Below are 16,908 nucleotides of genomic sequence, written 5' to 3'. Positions count from 1 at the left end.
GAGACAGATGGACAGACATGCATGTTGTTTCCTATATACCCCCCAAACTTGGTTTGAGGGGTAAAATAAGACAAAGAACCATAATCAATCCTAAGCAACAACAAACCATAACAAAAAACAAGAATGTGTCCATAGTACACGGATGCCCCACTCGCACTATCATTTTCTATGTTCAGTGGACCGTGAAATAGGGGTCAAAACTCTAATTTGGCATTAAAATTAGAAAGATCATATCGTAGGGAACGTGTGTACTAAGTTTCAAGTTGATTGGATTTCAACTTCATCAAAAACTACCTTGACCAAAAACTTTAACCTGAAGCGGGACAGACGGACAAACAGAGGGATGAACGAACGGACGCACAGACCAGAAAACATGATGCTCCTACTACTATCGTAGGTGGGGCATAATAACCTTGGTACCACTCTATAAGTTAAAGCAAAAGTACACAATAGCCAGAAATAAGTTAATCATGGATTCCTTTGTATTCATTTATTTTCAAGGGTACCAATTTTTGTGAATTGAGGAAAAATTGGTTTCCGTGGATATTCGATTTCTTCGTTTTGCGAAAATCTGCATACAAGCCTACAGCAAATTTATTGTTCTTAGAGCATTTAAATTAGTTGTTCACATATATCAACAAAAATAGGTATCCCACAAATAATAATGAATCCACAGCAACAAAAGTTCCTATCATCAACAGCTGCACAATTTCGTGTTTGGAGCTAATATTTGACATTTTTTTTTCAGCACTAATAAGTAACCCTTTTTCTATACATGATTATTTTGCTAAGGTCAAAATTTGTATCCTCAAATACAGCAATGGCAAAGTCCATGATTTGGGATGGGAAACCCCTAAAATAGTTTGAACCAAAAAACAAAAAAGGAGGTGCACAATAACATTACATTGTTAAGATTGCGAGAAAGTTTCACTTAATTGTAATAAGGAGTTTTGGAGGAGTTGCAGATACAAAATGGATACCCACAAAATAAATCAATGGAAAATTCCATGCTTAGGTAAGAGTAACCAAAAAAAAACGAAATGAAAGGTGCACAATGACATCATATGGTAAAAGTTCTGAGAAAGTTTCATTAAATCATGATTAGGGGTTTAGAAGAAGCCGCAATACAAATGTGAACTAAAGTGTGCAGATATGACCATCATGTGAGTAAGATTCTGTGAACGTTTCACAAAACTCTGCCAAGCAGTTCAGGATCAGTTTTGGATGCAAAGGAGAGAGCAGAAAAAAGAAAAAAAAACATAACAGTGGAAGGCCCAACACTATATACTGCTACCTTTAGAAGGCGGTGGGTATAATAAAAGTAAGACTCACCAATTTTTGTATTAATTTCCACCTTCTTTCCATCAATCTGTGCTAGTATAGTTTTCTGTTCTGATCTCTCAGCCCATTTTCCTTTTGGCTGACCAGATGTGTGCTCAGGACTTTTGGATTTCTCATTTCCAAACTATAAAAAATAATGAAATATTAATTGAAAATATTTTTCTGGGTCAAATTTTGGTTTTACAAACTTATTGAATAAAGCTACTAAGTGTTTTAAGTATTCATTTATTCTCTTAAGTTACATATAGTCATACAGGTCCGTTTTAAGAACAACAGATTTGTTTTCCATGCTAATATCTACATGATGTTTTCTGTCTACAACTTTATTAATAGCATTTCTTCAGACTGCATTTTCTGATTTTAGTAACACTTTCCTGGAAAACTTAAATGTTTCCTCAAATATACTATAATTATCTTTGCTTTCCAAACTTTCCCCTGTCAAACAATTTCGCCTTTTTAGAATCTAAAGGACTGAGTAATTTCATTGTTGGTACCCTAAAATGAAAACAGTGTAACACATTGGTTGAATTTCCATTGTTTAGGAGGCTGTTTAGCCAATCACAATGCTCTGGTGTACACGGTTAAAAATATTACCCTGAAACAGTGTATTATAGATAAGGTCATGAACTATGACACAAAGATAACTATTTACCTTATTTTTCGCCCATTTAGGTAGTTGTCCGATACTAAATCTGTAGTCTAATGGAGCTTTAGCTTTCTGTTGTTCTGAATGTTGTTTAGTAGGCTGCTGCTGCTGCTTTTGGTTGTATTCATTCAGCTCAGCTAATATCTTACTTGGTGTTTTAAACTCTGATTCTACTGGCACAGGTATGCTTGTTTTAGAACTGTAAACAATACAATAGAAAAAGACTAAATTATATACAGGTGTTCAATTTTTGCTGGAAAATGCATGGTTGCTACAAAATAAAGGATTCTTATATGAATCAATCATAAAGATAATTAGAATTGTCTCTTTTTTTTTTCCCAAATGTATGCAGCTTAAAGAGGGCAATGACATTCAATTTCCTTCAAGAGTGGAATATATTTGATTTAAATGTTTTTTTAAAACTTAAATTCATGAACCTATCTGGTGAAATAGAATCCCTCCTTACAGAGTCTTATCCCGAATTTACAGTATACAGTGTTCTCCCCAGGATTTTTTTAAGGCGCAAAATTCAAGGGCGCGTAACTCTTTTTTTAGAGTGAACGTTTGTGATCTGAAGCAATAAGTCATAAATCATGACATGCAATATGAATTATAATGCTTTGTGTTATGTGTTTAATAATGCAGAGTATTAATGAATTACAAGAATATATATATGAAATAAATTGATTTTAAACACAAAAGTTATTTATATTCAGTCAATTAAAGAAGTCAAAATATAAATATTCATCTCTACTCTCTGCTCCTTCTAGGGATATTGTTTCAAGTTAGTGTTATTTTGTTGGACAGTCTGTTCCCCAACTTTGTCTTTATCCTCTTCAGGGTTAAAAATTAAACCCCCACTCACAATAACTTTTGCTTATACCCCCTTTAACATTTCTAAGCCATGAAAACTCAGTCAGCCACTTGTCATTGAAACCAGAAACATGGTGCTTGCTTTTATCAATTGCTAAAACTTGAGCTTGGTTGGGATTAGGAGAAGCAATGAAATCTACTTATACTGACAGTGTAGACGGAGGTGTATTCCACTTTTCATTAGAAGTCATTGGTGTGGAAAAAAACTTCTACTTCCATCATCTACCTTTTGCTTATAATTCACCCCTTTGTTATTTGCAGAGAACATGTTCATTCAGAATTAATAAAATCGAATATGGTTAAGATATTTGGTATACAACTTTTTAAAACAAATTTTTTTTATAAATGAACAGCTGACCAGTTTCCGTAGTTTCACATTACGCTTCCGTGCGTATTATTGTTTAATCCTATCTTTGGCAGATAGATATAAACGAAACTTTACAAATTCGTTAAAGTTAAAACCATTGAAATTATTTACCAGTGACATTATACAGAAGCTGCGGCGATTCTGTACCCGTGTTGATTGTCACATATTTCCCGACGCACGGATTCACGATCGATGTTCAATGATCATTTTATTTCTAAAAATATGACAGTTTCAGACGAATTTACCTTGCAAGCAACATTTTTTCACTTTCTATTAAAGTAAATCACTCCTCGTTATCTTTAATCAAACTTTATTTTAATTTTTTCAACTACTAATACTTTCATTCATAGTTTTCATCGTAAATATCTTTAGCAATGTGTATTCAAATTTATCATGTGTATTCAACACGTTCATTGGTCGTGTTTAAATAGATTCTTCTTCTAGACCAATGAAAAAATTCGTTATATAAATGGTCAAGTGATCACACACACGATGCGTAAATACAATGTATTTGCGATCTATTTCTTCAATTTCTGCACTGAAGTTTTTAAAATTTTTAATTTTCTTCAAAAAATATCTATCTTCTTGATGATCATTTAAGCTATTACCTGATAACATAGTCCGATAAGGCTGAGATAAGCGTGGCTCAGGTAAAACTAATTATCAGTTATTGCGTAACACTGACCGACCCATCAGCGGTGATCAGTAACTTGACAATTTTAACCAACATTTATAATGAAAATGTGAAAATTAACACGCTGCGGGATCAAGTATCAAGGGACAGCGGCCAATTAAGACGCTGCGGGATTTACAAAAATATTATGAAGGCGCTGCGGCACCGCAGCGTCATATCAGCCTGGGGAGAACACTGGTATAAAGTCACAGACCCATATACTAAATTTTAATCAAAGTGCTTTTTGAAAATTAAAGGGTAAAAGTTGCTATCATTTTGCAATGTGAACTTGAAATCACACATTGAATTGTATTTAAAATAGACGGTGTAAAGCAATCACCAATCAATCAATTTAAAATAGAACACATAATTTGAACTGGAGTTATCTTCCATTGTTCATAATTGTAACCTATTTTTATAACAGATTCATACACCATGCACAACTTTTGGGTATCACCACAGGCTATTTAAGGGTGATGCTCCTCCATCCTTGAATTATTAGCATGACTCATGATTTTCTGACAGAATATACTTTAAATTTTGAGATTATATGAGATAAACTCGGAAAATAATTCTAATTCACTATAACTTTGAAAGACTAAGTAGGGTTTTTTTGGCCATAAATTTAAGATACATACATTTTTTTAGTATTTAAGATAGTTGCAAAAGATTTAAAATCTATAAACATTTTCCAACGATCAAGATAATAATTTTGCAAACTCAACCCTTGGAAAAATATTCTGTGGTGATTCCTGGGCATCTAGTCACAAAACTTTTCTCAGTACTAGTATAAAATTTGTGCACAAAACACAAATCAAGTAATTTGATTGGTTCATTTCCAAGTCTGAGTATGAAAATCGTGGTATATAAATATCTCAAAACTCTCAAACAGAATTACATATGAGCTACAAACTTACGTTTCATTATTGTTATTGTTAGTTGCTACTTCAGCCTCCTGATACATATTACCAAGGTCTTGTAATCTGTTTTGCATCATGTTCGTCATCTCTGGCGGTAATCTCCAAACAAATATACACCTAGGTATAAATCAATTATTAATATCAATTATTTATTTTGGCATGATGGAAAAATGTTGTACAAAGAAAGTAATTACAATATCATTATTAATTTATGAGGTAATTTTCTTCAATATTGATTATAATATTTGTCATATAATGTGGATTCATATATTTTCGTGTGTTCCAATTTTCGTGAATTGAAGATAATTGTATTTCATTAGGTATTTGATTTAATGGTTTTACCAAAGTTTACATAAAAACCATTACAAAATTTGTCCTTCTTTGAACGTAAAAATTTACCCATGAATCAAAGAAAATTGGTATCCCATTAAAATTGATAAATCTATATAAGGGATCTTTAAAAACAGACAGTTTTCATATAATTATTTGTAACCAATTTCCAACAGACATTTTTTGTGTACATCAATGGATTTCTCCTGAGGCATAGCTAAATGGGCAAATAAATCTACCTCCCACAAATCAATACTAACCCATCAGCTGATACAGATATCAGATGTTTGAGATTATTGGTGAACTTAATACTGGTGATAAACTCTGCATGTCCGATCATAGAGGCTTGGATTTCTCCCGTGGCATAATCAATTATAGTTATACTCTTATCAACAGTACAACTAGTGGCAAAGTAAGTACCAGAGGGATCTAATGATAACTTCATCAGAACGCCATCATCTCCTATGGTTCCTTTGTAGTTCTTCCTTTGTTTGGATGTCTTTATTGAATATATCCTGATAAATAAATTCATTATCATATTGAGCAACAAGAATGTGTATCCTTAGGACACCATGCTCCTGGCCCTATGTACTTTTATTCATTTAGCATCTTTCTATAACGCTTATTTTCTTATGGTCAATAAATGTATAACGGAATGTGAGGATCATATATATTTGTCATACTGAAATATTTTTATAGCTTTATAAGATTATGACCCGCCACTCAATGGCCAATGGGGTAAAGCAATCACCAACCAACCAATCAATCAATTAATGGCCAATGCAGAACATTTTTTCCTAATCCTCTTATGAAATACAGCAGTTGTCTAATTTTTGCCTTCAGAAGCTAACTGATTTTTGGTATGAAGTTATACTATGTAATAAATTACAGATCAAGTTTGTATTTTCTTTCAGTTGTTTTCATATGTATTTCGTAATTTATTTCTGTTTTTTCACCTTACCTTATATTCCTATCCTGACAGGCTGTAGCTGCAAACTTTTCCGTGGGGTCTATGACCATATCATAGATTGTAGTTTTACCAACAAGATGTTGGTCTAGACTGAACTGTAGGTCTGGATCCTTCAAAAATATGAGTGAAAACTTACAAATAGGTTATTACATGAATTTCTGTAACATACATAACAGGTAGGGTGGATTTTTCATGTGGACAGTGAGTTTCCTTATACAAATTCCACATTGAAATATTTACATACTGTGCACAAAGTAATAAAACAAAAAAAAAGCAAATGTTTATTACATTAAATTTATAGGTGGACCAGATTGACAAGAAGTTTAGAAAATAAAGGGTCCAATCAATGTCCATTTCTACAGTGGCAGTGTTAAAAAATCTAATACCATGTGAGTTGGAATTTAAAAAGAATTGAAAGAAATTTGTTCCTCACTATATGAACATTTCTAAAGGATGCAGATTAACTGTAAGAACATTTTTACTCACCATTTGAGCATTTTTGAAGAGTAAAGCTTCATTTACTTCACAACTGACAGAACATTTTTACTCACCATTGATCATTTCTAAAGAGTAAAGAGTTTACAATCCACAGCTATCAGAACATTTTTACACATCAATTCATGATTTCAGCAGTTAAAAGAGTAAAGATTGGTTTGGTCCACAACAAGTTAGAACATTTTTACTCACCATTTGAGCATTTCTGAAGAGTAATGATTTGTCTGCTCCACAACTGAGCATCTTTAATTGTTTCTCTGTCTGTGTAAATCTGACAGCAGTTATAGATGATGAATGGTCATCTAGTGTCTGTAACAGTTTATAATTCTGTTCTACATCAAAAACATGAAGCATTCGGTCTCTACTGCTGGTCGCCAACAACTTTGGACCTGAAAAACAATAACAACAAATGATAGAATTTGTAGGTATACTTTACCAGTTTAATATGCAATTTACTGATTATTCTTGCAGATATAGGTAGTACTTATCAATGAATATCATGAGTATCACTTAAGTCAAGGTCATGGTCCATTTTGATCTTGATGTTAGGCATAAGCTTGTCAGTACATCACTTAAAACCTTCCAGCAACAGTCAAGATGAAAAACAGCAATAAAAGACATTCCTTTATTTGATAATGATTGTATAAACAAGTAATATTGCATTCTTGTTTTGTGCAATAGCTGGAAAAATGCTTATTGCATGCTTATTTTGGGGTATGTTCTTCAGGAGATATTTTTCACTGGTACTTGAATACTATGTACCAGGTATTTAATACAGTGATATTGCCAGTGATGAAAGTCAGCTGTTTAGTTTTAATCTTTATTGTTATATTTTTATTTGTATACTAATGAAATACTGAAAAAGAAAATGATACTACACGTTTTTTTCCCACGTATAACCTATGCAATACCTGCCTTAGTCCTATCATGTTAAGCTGATACCCAAGAAAGGTCAGTTTTCTAATCCTGCTAAAGTGACTAGCTTAAACCTTGATTTGATAGCATTTTATTTACCTAATTTAAAGTTACTATACTGCAAACACAATACTTCCTGATCATGGGCCTCTATTGTAGCTATTTCTTGCAGGGTTTCTAAATCATGTATTCTGAAAAATAAATTTATATTTGGATTCAACATATGTAGTCAAATAACAATCTATAATATGAAGTGAGCTTTCTTGCCAAAGTGAGCCCAGAATTTGTGTGTATTTCCAAAGCAAATTCACCTACTGTGGATTCATGATCATTTCTTGGATACTGTTTTTGTGGATTTCGTGGATATGGATGAACCACAAATTTAAATGTTCAACGAAGTACAATTTTTTATTGTATTGGCATATATGCAGACTTTGACAAAACCATGAAAACAAATATCGAAGAAAATACTGTTTCACTCACTCCATGAAAATTGGTAACCACAAAAATTTATAAATCAACAATATTAAGCAAATTATCAGGAACAAGACCAACTTTATCAAATTACCAAACACAAAGTTTAGAATCATACCTTATATTGCTCCATTACGGTCACCAAAATTAAGTCATTTTTTGTATAAACACTTCTGTGATCAGACACCTAGTGTTTACAATTATACTTAACATTACAAATACTCTCACAAGAGACTACACGTTAAGAAGCACAAAGGGTCCACAAAAATCCTTTTGGAACTAACAATAATTTTTTGAAAAATTTGTATCTCATCAAATCCATATACAAATAATCAAATAGCAAATCTTACCTTATATTACCAATTCTGTCACCAGAGGCTAAGTGTTTAGTATCAGGACTGATACATAAAGATCTAATGCCATTTTTATCATCATAATTTGTATCTGTTTTATCTGTACCTCCAGCTGAAATATATATCAAATGTTAACGTAAACACATTATACCTTTTTAACTAATCTAAATACAATTTTTTTTAAATACTTGTTAGCTACATTGCATTTAAAAAAGTGTCAATACATTTTTTTGCACTATCTGGCTAAATATAGAATTTATAGACTTCCAAGTTTTGTATTTGATTAAGATATCATGGATGTCTTTTTTTTATGTTAACTTTGTCTGGACCATGGTATATTTTAGATTCATACAGTGTGTGAGCATTGTCAATTGTACTACATGTTGAAATTATGGTGCAGCTGGAATGGTAACCTCTAAATGTCTATTTTTCTTAAACTGTATTGTTAGGTTGCTGTCTCATTGATGTTTATCCCACATCTCTTTTGTTCATAACTGACAACTATTTTTTTAAACAATTGGATGTCAGAAGAAAGAAAAATAATTAATTCATCAATTTTTTGTGCATTGTATTAAATTGAGGAGCTGCGTGAATCTTTATCATGTTAATAGAAGGTTAAGCAAGGAGTTGTTTTGTCTGTCAGACAATGAATACATGACTTACCTGGATTATAATTTACATCCCTCAAGTAATTTAATGATGGATCGGTATAAATAACTTTTAGCAGTTCCTGAAAATCAAAACAAATTATTATTAGTTAATACATGAGACAAAGAAAAACAAACCTTACTATGTAGCCTATATAGTTTCTTTCGCAACAATGCAACATTTCTAATTAGGAGATAACTGTATTCAAAGCTTGGCCTAACTAAAAGGTAGGTTAAATTTACTGTGCACGATTGCCAAATAGTTTTATATAGGCCAAGATTAAAATACAATACAGTTATCTCAATTCCAATGCAAAATAAACATAACATTCCATCTCAATCATTATTTTAATTTTATAAATCTTATGAATCCAGCTAAATGTTGTTCTTATCTTTGGCACCTAAACTGAGTGATGTCATAGGTTTGCTCCCATATGTAGAAAAACATACAAAATAGGATTGTTCAGGTTTCCATTAAACTAGTGCATGCTAACTGTTCTGTCTTGTTCTGAACTTATAGTTTATATTGCTCATATTTATATTGAATTGATCAACAGTTAACACATCTAATTAGGTGCAGAAATCTATTTGTATTAAACACTATAAATGCCTTTTTCAAATCCTATGCCAAATTGAAGCACCACTGCTTAGCTCTGCATTACAATTACAAAGAATTTTGTCACAATAACAAGCAACTTTATTTCAAAAAGTTGGACCACAGTATTATATATAGCTTGTAACAGGCAGAATTTGTGAACTGAAGAAAACAATTATTGTGATTCACATAAATCTAGACAGAATTACCAATTTACAGAGTTTATGAGAAAAGTTTATCAATTTGTTGTCCACTCCAACAGTTCTTTATGTATGAGTTTCAAATGGTCAAATTCAGATAATGTTTTAAATTATTTTAAATATCTTTTTTTGATCAAGTTATCATTTTTTTTAATAAATTTTACACCATAATTGTGTTTTTATTCAAATCTTAATAATTTAGTTAAGTATCACATCAATACTTGCACTGATACAACTCATGGTAAAATCATTATCATTTTAGTATCATGATTTACCTGTGAAAATATATTCCTTTTATAAATGTTCATATCTTTCATATGTGGGTCTAGATTCCAGATCCTGACTGTATCATCACTAGAACATGTTATAAATGATCCTGGTGGAAGAATCTGTTTCTGTCCTTCCATAATGGGTGGACTTGTCTGAAATAATAATCAAATGTAATTTTTTCTTACTAAATACAACTTAAATATAGTTTTCTTCATACATTGTAGAATCTTTATAAAATACAGAAGAAAAGAGTACATTTGAAATGGTTAATTATAAGGATGTATCCAGGATCATAACATACAAGATTTGATCTTGAGCTTTTGTAAACAGGGTGAGTATAATACCCCTTATGAACATCAACACAGGTCTATCAAATAACTTTGGAACAACTGAAATTTGTACATGAATGAGAATGAAAATTGTGATGGAAAATTGTTTGTAACAGTCATTTTGACTGGATAAAGCCACTAATTTCAAGGCATCAATTCCATGATTGATGGTCTAAATTGTGAGAACTAGCAAAGACATTGTATGACTGATGTTAAAATGTATTATTATGATTAATGTATTTCAGTTGCAAAGTTAGAATGGAGATATCAGTATTTACATGTATTTGAAGATTCGCAGGCATCATTTTTTTATTTGATGGTTGCCAATTGATGCCTGCAAATGCAAATCTTCCAATGCAATACTTATCTCCTAATTTTATGTAGGATGAAGTTATACATAAATACTTACTTCTATACTGTAAATGAAAGAACTATGGAACAAAAAACTTCTTGATTTTCCAATTTTTTTCACATCATGGACATCCCAAATATACATACTATGATCATTATAAATACAGGTAACCTACAACATAAGTAAAAACATGAACTAACATGGGTGAATCATTAAGTTAAACTTTTTACAATAAAAAGGAAAGATTATGATTGATTGATTGTTGTTTCTAATAACAGTTCTCTTTTGACCAAGAAGAAATATTCAAATGAAAAAAATTATCGGTGGCCTGCATTCATCAAAAACATAACATTTTCATTTTTGTATTTATAACCATTGGAGAGCCCACACAACAGCTGCTAAATGAAGTCTATAACAATACCATTTTTCCCATTAAAAGTCTATAACGATACCATATTTCCCATTTAAAAGTCTATAATGATACCATTTTTCCCATTTAAAAGTCTATAACGATATCATTTTCCCATTTAAAAGTCTATAACGATATCATTTTTCCCATTTAAAAGTCTATAACGATATCATTTTCCCATTTAAAAGTCTATAACGATATCATTTTCCCATTTAAAAGTCTATAACGATACCATTTTTCCCATTTAAAAGTCTATAACGATATCATTTTCCTTATTTAAAAGTCTATAACGATATCATTTTCCCATTTAAAAGTCTATAACGATATCATTTTCCTTATTTAAAAGTCTATAACGATACCATTTTTCCCATTTAAAAGTCTATAACGATATCATTTTCCCATTTAAAAGTCTATAACGATATCATTTTCCTTATTTAAAAGTCTATAACAATACCATTTTTCCCATTTAAAAGTCTATAACGATATCATTTTTCCCATTTAAAAGTCTATAACGATATCATTTTCCCATTTAAAAGTCTATAACGATATCATTTTCCCATTTAAAAGTCTATAACGATATCATTTTTCCCATTTAAAAGTCTATAACGATATCATTTTCCCATTTAAAAGTCTATAACGATATCATTTTCCCATTTAAAAGTCTATAACGATACCATTTTTCCCATTTAAAAGTCTATAACGATATCATTTTTCCCATTTAAAAGTCTATAACGATATCATTTTTCCCATTTAAAAGTCTATAACGATATCATTTTCCTTATTTAAAAGTCTATAACGATACCATTTTTCCCATTTAAAAGTCTATAACGATATCATTTTCCCCATTTAAAAGTCTATAACGATATCATTTTCCCCATTTAAAAGTCTATAACGATATCATTTTCCCATTTAAAAGTCTATAACGATATCATTTTCCCATTTAAAAGTCTATAACGATACCATTTTTTCCATTTAAAAGTCTATAACGATACCATTTTTCCCATTTAAAAGTCTATAACGATATCATTTTCCCATTTAAAAGTCTATAACGATATCATTTTTCCCATTTAAAAGTCTATAACGATACCATTTTTCCCATTTAAAAGTCTATAACGATATCATTTTCCCATTTAAAAGTCTATAACGATATCATTTTCCCATTTAAAAGTCTATAACGATATCATTTTTCCCATTTAAAAGTCTATAACGATACCATTTTTCCCATTTAAAAGTCTATAACGATACCATTTTTCCCATTTAAAAGTCTATAACGATATCATTTTCCCATTTAAAAGTCTATAACGATATCATTTTTCCCATTTAAAAGTCTATAACGATACCATTTTTCCCATTTAAAAGTCTATAACGATATCATTTTCCCATTTAAAAGTCTATAACGATATCATTTTTCCCATTTAAAAGTCTATAACGATATCATTTTCCTTATTTAAAAGTCTATAACGATACCATTTTTCCCATTTAAAAGTCTATAACGATATCATTTTCCCATTTAAAAGTCTATAACGATATCATTTTCCCATTTAAAAGTCTATAACAATACCATTTTTCCCATTTAAAAGTCTATAACGATATCATTTTCCCATTTAAAAGTCTATAACGATACCATTTTTCCCATTTAAAAGTCTATAACGATATCATTTTCCCATTTAAAAGTCTATAACGATATCATTTTCCCATTTAAAAGTCTATAACGATACCATTTTTTCCATTTAAAAGTCTATAACGATACCATTTTCCCCATTTAAAAGTCTATAACGATATCATTTTCCCCATTTAAAAGTCTATAACGATATCATTTTCCCCATTTAAAAGTCTATAACGATATCATTTTCCTTATTTAAAAGTCTATAACGATACCATTTTTCCCATTTAAAAGTCTATAACGATATCATTTTCCCATTTAAAAGTCTATAACGATACCATTTTTCCCATTTAAAAGTCTATAACGATATCATTTTCCCCATTTAAAAGTCTATAACGATATCATTTTCCCCATTTAAAAGTCTATAACGATATCATTTTCCCATTTAAAATTTTCCCCATTTAAAAGTCTATAACGATATCATTTTCCCCATTTAAAAGTCTATAACGATATCATTTTCCCATTTAAAAGTCTATAACGATATCATTTTCCCATTTAAAAGTCTATAACGATATCATTTTCCCATTAATAGTCTATAACGATATCATTTTTCCCATTTAAAAGTCTATAACGATATCATTTTCCCATTTAAAAGTCTATAACGATATCCTTTTTCCCATTTAAAAGTCTATAACGATATCATTTTCCCATTTAAAAGTCTATAACGATATCATTTTTCCCATTTAAAAGTCTATAACGATATCATTTTTCCCATTTAAAAGTCTATAACGATATCATTTTCCCATTTAAAAGTCTATAACGATATCATTTTTCCCATTTAAAAGTCTATAACGATATCATTTTTCCCATTTAAAAGTCTATAACGATATCATTTTCCCATTTAAAAGTCTATAACGATATCATTTTCCCATTTAAAAGTCTATAACGATATCATTTTCCCATTAATAGTCTATAACGATATCATTTTTCCCATTTAAAAGTCTATAACGATATCATTTTCCCATTTAAAAGTCTATAACGATATCCTTTTTCCCATTTAAAAGTCTATAACGATATCATTTTCCCATTTAAAAGTCTATAACGATATCATTTTTCCCATTTAAAAGTCTATAACGATATCATTTTTCCCATTTAAAAGTCTATAACGATATCATTTTCCCATTTAAAAGTCTATAACGATATCATTTTTCCCATTTAAAAGTCTATAACGATATCATTTTTCCCATTTAAAAGTCTATAACGATATCATTTTCCCATTTAAAAGTCTATAACGATATCATTTTCCCATTTCACTACTAACAACAATGATGGCATACATTTTGACCGACTCAGTAATTACAAAAAACATTAAAACCCAAACTGCCTGACAGAAAAAAATGATCTAAAGTGGGTAAGTGGGTGTTTCTGAAGTTAAATTTTCATGCCAGACATTTTTTATTGTAGACAAAAAATAGTATCATAAAGCTTTATACTAAACAAGAAATGAAGTGACTATTGTGTTTAACCTTATTATTCCAGTCATCATACACTATACCAATGGTATCAGGATATTTAGCATCTGTTTTCTGGCTAACCATTTGACTGAAACAGACATTTTATATTTATATATACATTGAAATGTTTATTCAGAGAATGTATAAGAGTACAGCAAATCTTAAGAAATACATGAAAAATATCAAACCATCAAATTTAGTATTTAAGAAATGATAAATTTATAGCATATTGCTTCACACACAATTCTAATGAACAAAATGATCAAATGACATCAATATACTTTTGTATGACAGAAACAGATAGCTTTTTCCATGGTTTTTTTCCCACTTAGATACATGTAAATTGAACTTTGATGAAAATGGAAGGCAACATGAATATTTAGGAATTACAATAAAAATTAAATCTCCAAAATATGTTTTACCTTGGATTAAGAGCTGATGCAACATCTACACCTAAATAATGAGGATGTGGTAGATTGGCTATATAATGTAAATTCTGAGCACTAAACACTCTCACAACACCATTGGCACAACCAATAAATATATAATCACCGGCAGCAGTTACACAATTGGCGCAAGTCGTCTGTAATCAAATATATATAAATAAATGAGTTATTCTCTTACTGGGCATTGTCTGTAATACAACATGAACTTAAATAATATATCCTTTAATCTTCCAATATTTAGAGTGCAAATACTTTTCAAATATTTCAACTGTTATTCCAGTATCTACAATTTTTTATACCAATCTAATGTAAGGCAAAAAAAATGAAGAAAAAAATGGCTAGAAAGAGCTTAGTGTCAAATAAAGTATCTGCAAAAATAAGTTAGTTTACAGAAGATTAACACTATCCATTTTTTTTACAAAATGACATACCCTAAGTTCTGCCCATTTCTCCAGCAATCTTTTTTCATTAAAGTTACATAAATAACCTGACTGTGTTATACAGAAAACTGATTTGTTCTTCCCACAAACAACATCCGTAAAGAAATTATTCTTTAATTCTCCCAAGATGCCTGACCTTCCTGATAATGGCACTGTCTCGTTTAATATCTGAAGAGAAAAAAATATCAAATCATAATGAATGTATATAAATTTGTCCTCCTAAGCTGTGCTAATGTCTTCAAATAATCCAATTTTTTTTCTTCAACTGATCAATTTCTTTTTATAATGTATCATACAAGTATTAATCTTTCATATTAATATTGTCTTGTTGTACACATCTAGTGTTAAATGTTAATATAGCTCTCTTGTCTTGTCTTCATATTCTGATTACCTTAAATTTGGTTTTATCAATATCCAGTAAATTTATTTCTTTTAAATTTTTCTTTTTATCATTTTAACAATATTTTTATCACCAAAAGCAATCCTATGGTTGTTCAGAAAGAACATGTGATATTGTACTAGAAATAGCAACCATTCCTTTGTCTTATGTAAAAACTATATATTATGGATTTTGTTTTGTTTTCTGGGAACCTTGCTACTTCATTTGGAATATCCTTGCTAGTTATTGACAACAGATTAATATGTTTCAGACAAAAAAACTATTGTGTAAAAAAACCTCCAAAAAATGTAAATGATATCTTTTGTATGATATACATTTTTCGTTGCATAAAAATGCTTTTACTTTCCCACAACTTTCAAGGGTTAGTTGCAAAGTGAAAATATTTGCAGTTTCTGATAATCATAACATTCTAAATGTCTATTCAAGTTAGTGTGTGTTGTTGGATTACCATTTTATTGATGAAATGCTACCACATCTTTGATTCAATTACATAGACCCCTAAAAAATGTCCACCTTTTTATTCCTTTGTCCTCACCTTAGATTTACTACTCTCAAGGTACCAGAATTTAACATGTCTATTGCCTACTGTCACAAACATGGAACCATCCTCTGAGAATGCTACAGCACTAACCTGAAAATAAATAATCAATATACAACTATGGAAACAAAATTGGACACAATGTCGTGCTATTATTCAAACAATTTGAAAACAGGAAATAGTAGTATGACAGATCCAATAAACTGCTTCGCTGAGCGCAGCTGGATACGCCCGCAGAGGTCCAACCCTGAACAGTTGGGGCAAAAATGGACACAATATTCAAACTTGATACAGGTCTGAATTTGGATTGTAATTAAATATTTGACATATTACAGGTTTCTGAATAAATGTAGTCAAAGAACTTGAAATTGGTTATATGAATTGAATTTATATTCAATTAAAGATTTCTTGCTGTTGTGCAATACACTGTGCTGTTGCGCAATACTTAGTAAATCTGTTGTCAGACTATAAACAAATAAAGTTCAATTAATTCTCAATGTCATATTAGAAAATTATGAAAATCAAAAGGAGCTTACATCAATAAATATAAACAATTCACCAAAGTTTCATGGGAATTGCTGACAGCATTTTTGAGTTATTGTCAGAAAACTGGAAAATCCCCCTTTTTCAATGAATAAAACCCCATAACTCAGAAATGTAAAATGTAAAATTTATAAAATTCTAAAGGGAGCTTACATCAATAGATATAAACAATTCACCAAAGTTTCATAAGAACTGCTGAAAACATTTTTGAGTATTTGTCCGAAAACTGGAAAATCCCCCTTTTTTTTAATAAAACCCTGCAACT

General features: G+C 30.3%; 1 protein-coding gene across 4 annotated transcripts in view; it reads right to left on the bottom strand.

The window, feature by feature from the left end:
• LOC127739178 (mitogen-activated protein kinase-binding protein 1-like) overlaps positions 1-16,908 on the bottom strand; it is an 80,668-nt gene that overhangs the window by 30,292 nt on the left and 33,468 nt on the right. For all 4 annotated transcript variants that reach the window (XM_052250785.1, XM_052250788.1, XM_052250786.1 and 1 more), the window contains exons 6-20: positions 16,098-16,193; positions 15,154-15,330; positions 14,699-14,859; positions 14,289-14,364; positions 10,808-10,921; positions 10,075-10,221; positions 9,021-9,087; positions 8,355-8,469; positions 7,630-7,721; positions 6,808-7,004; positions 6,112-6,230; positions 5,411-5,665; positions 4,818-4,937; positions 1,994-2,186; positions 1,333-1,465 (exon numbers count right to left, since the gene is read on the bottom strand). In XM_052250785.1, the coding sequence (XP_052106745.1) occupies positions 1,333-1,465; positions 1,994-2,186; positions 4,818-4,937; positions 5,411-5,665; positions 6,112-6,230; positions 6,808-7,004; positions 7,630-7,721; positions 8,355-8,469; positions 9,021-9,087; positions 10,075-10,221; positions 10,808-10,921; positions 14,289-14,364; positions 14,699-14,859; positions 15,154-15,330; positions 16,098-16,193 (2,062 nt within the window). The remainder of the gene's footprint in view (positions 1-1,332; positions 1,466-1,993; positions 2,187-4,817; positions 4,938-5,410; positions 5,666-6,111; positions 6,231-6,807; positions 7,005-7,629; positions 7,722-8,354; positions 8,470-9,020; positions 9,088-10,074; positions 10,222-10,807; positions 10,922-14,288; positions 14,365-14,698; positions 14,860-15,153; positions 15,331-16,097; positions 16,194-16,908) is intronic.

Source organism: Mytilus californianus, unplaced genomic scaffold (assembly GCF_021869535.1).
Source record: "Mytilus californianus isolate M0D057914Y unplaced genomic scaffold, xbMytCali1.0.p SCAF_4, whole genome shotgun sequence".
In the NCBI taxonomy this organism is placed as follows: domain Eukaryota; kingdom Metazoa; phylum Mollusca; class Bivalvia; order Mytilida; family Mytilidae; genus Mytilus; species Mytilus californianus.
Note: the sequence above shows the minus strand (reverse complement) of the source record. Positions and strands in the feature narration are given on the sequence as shown.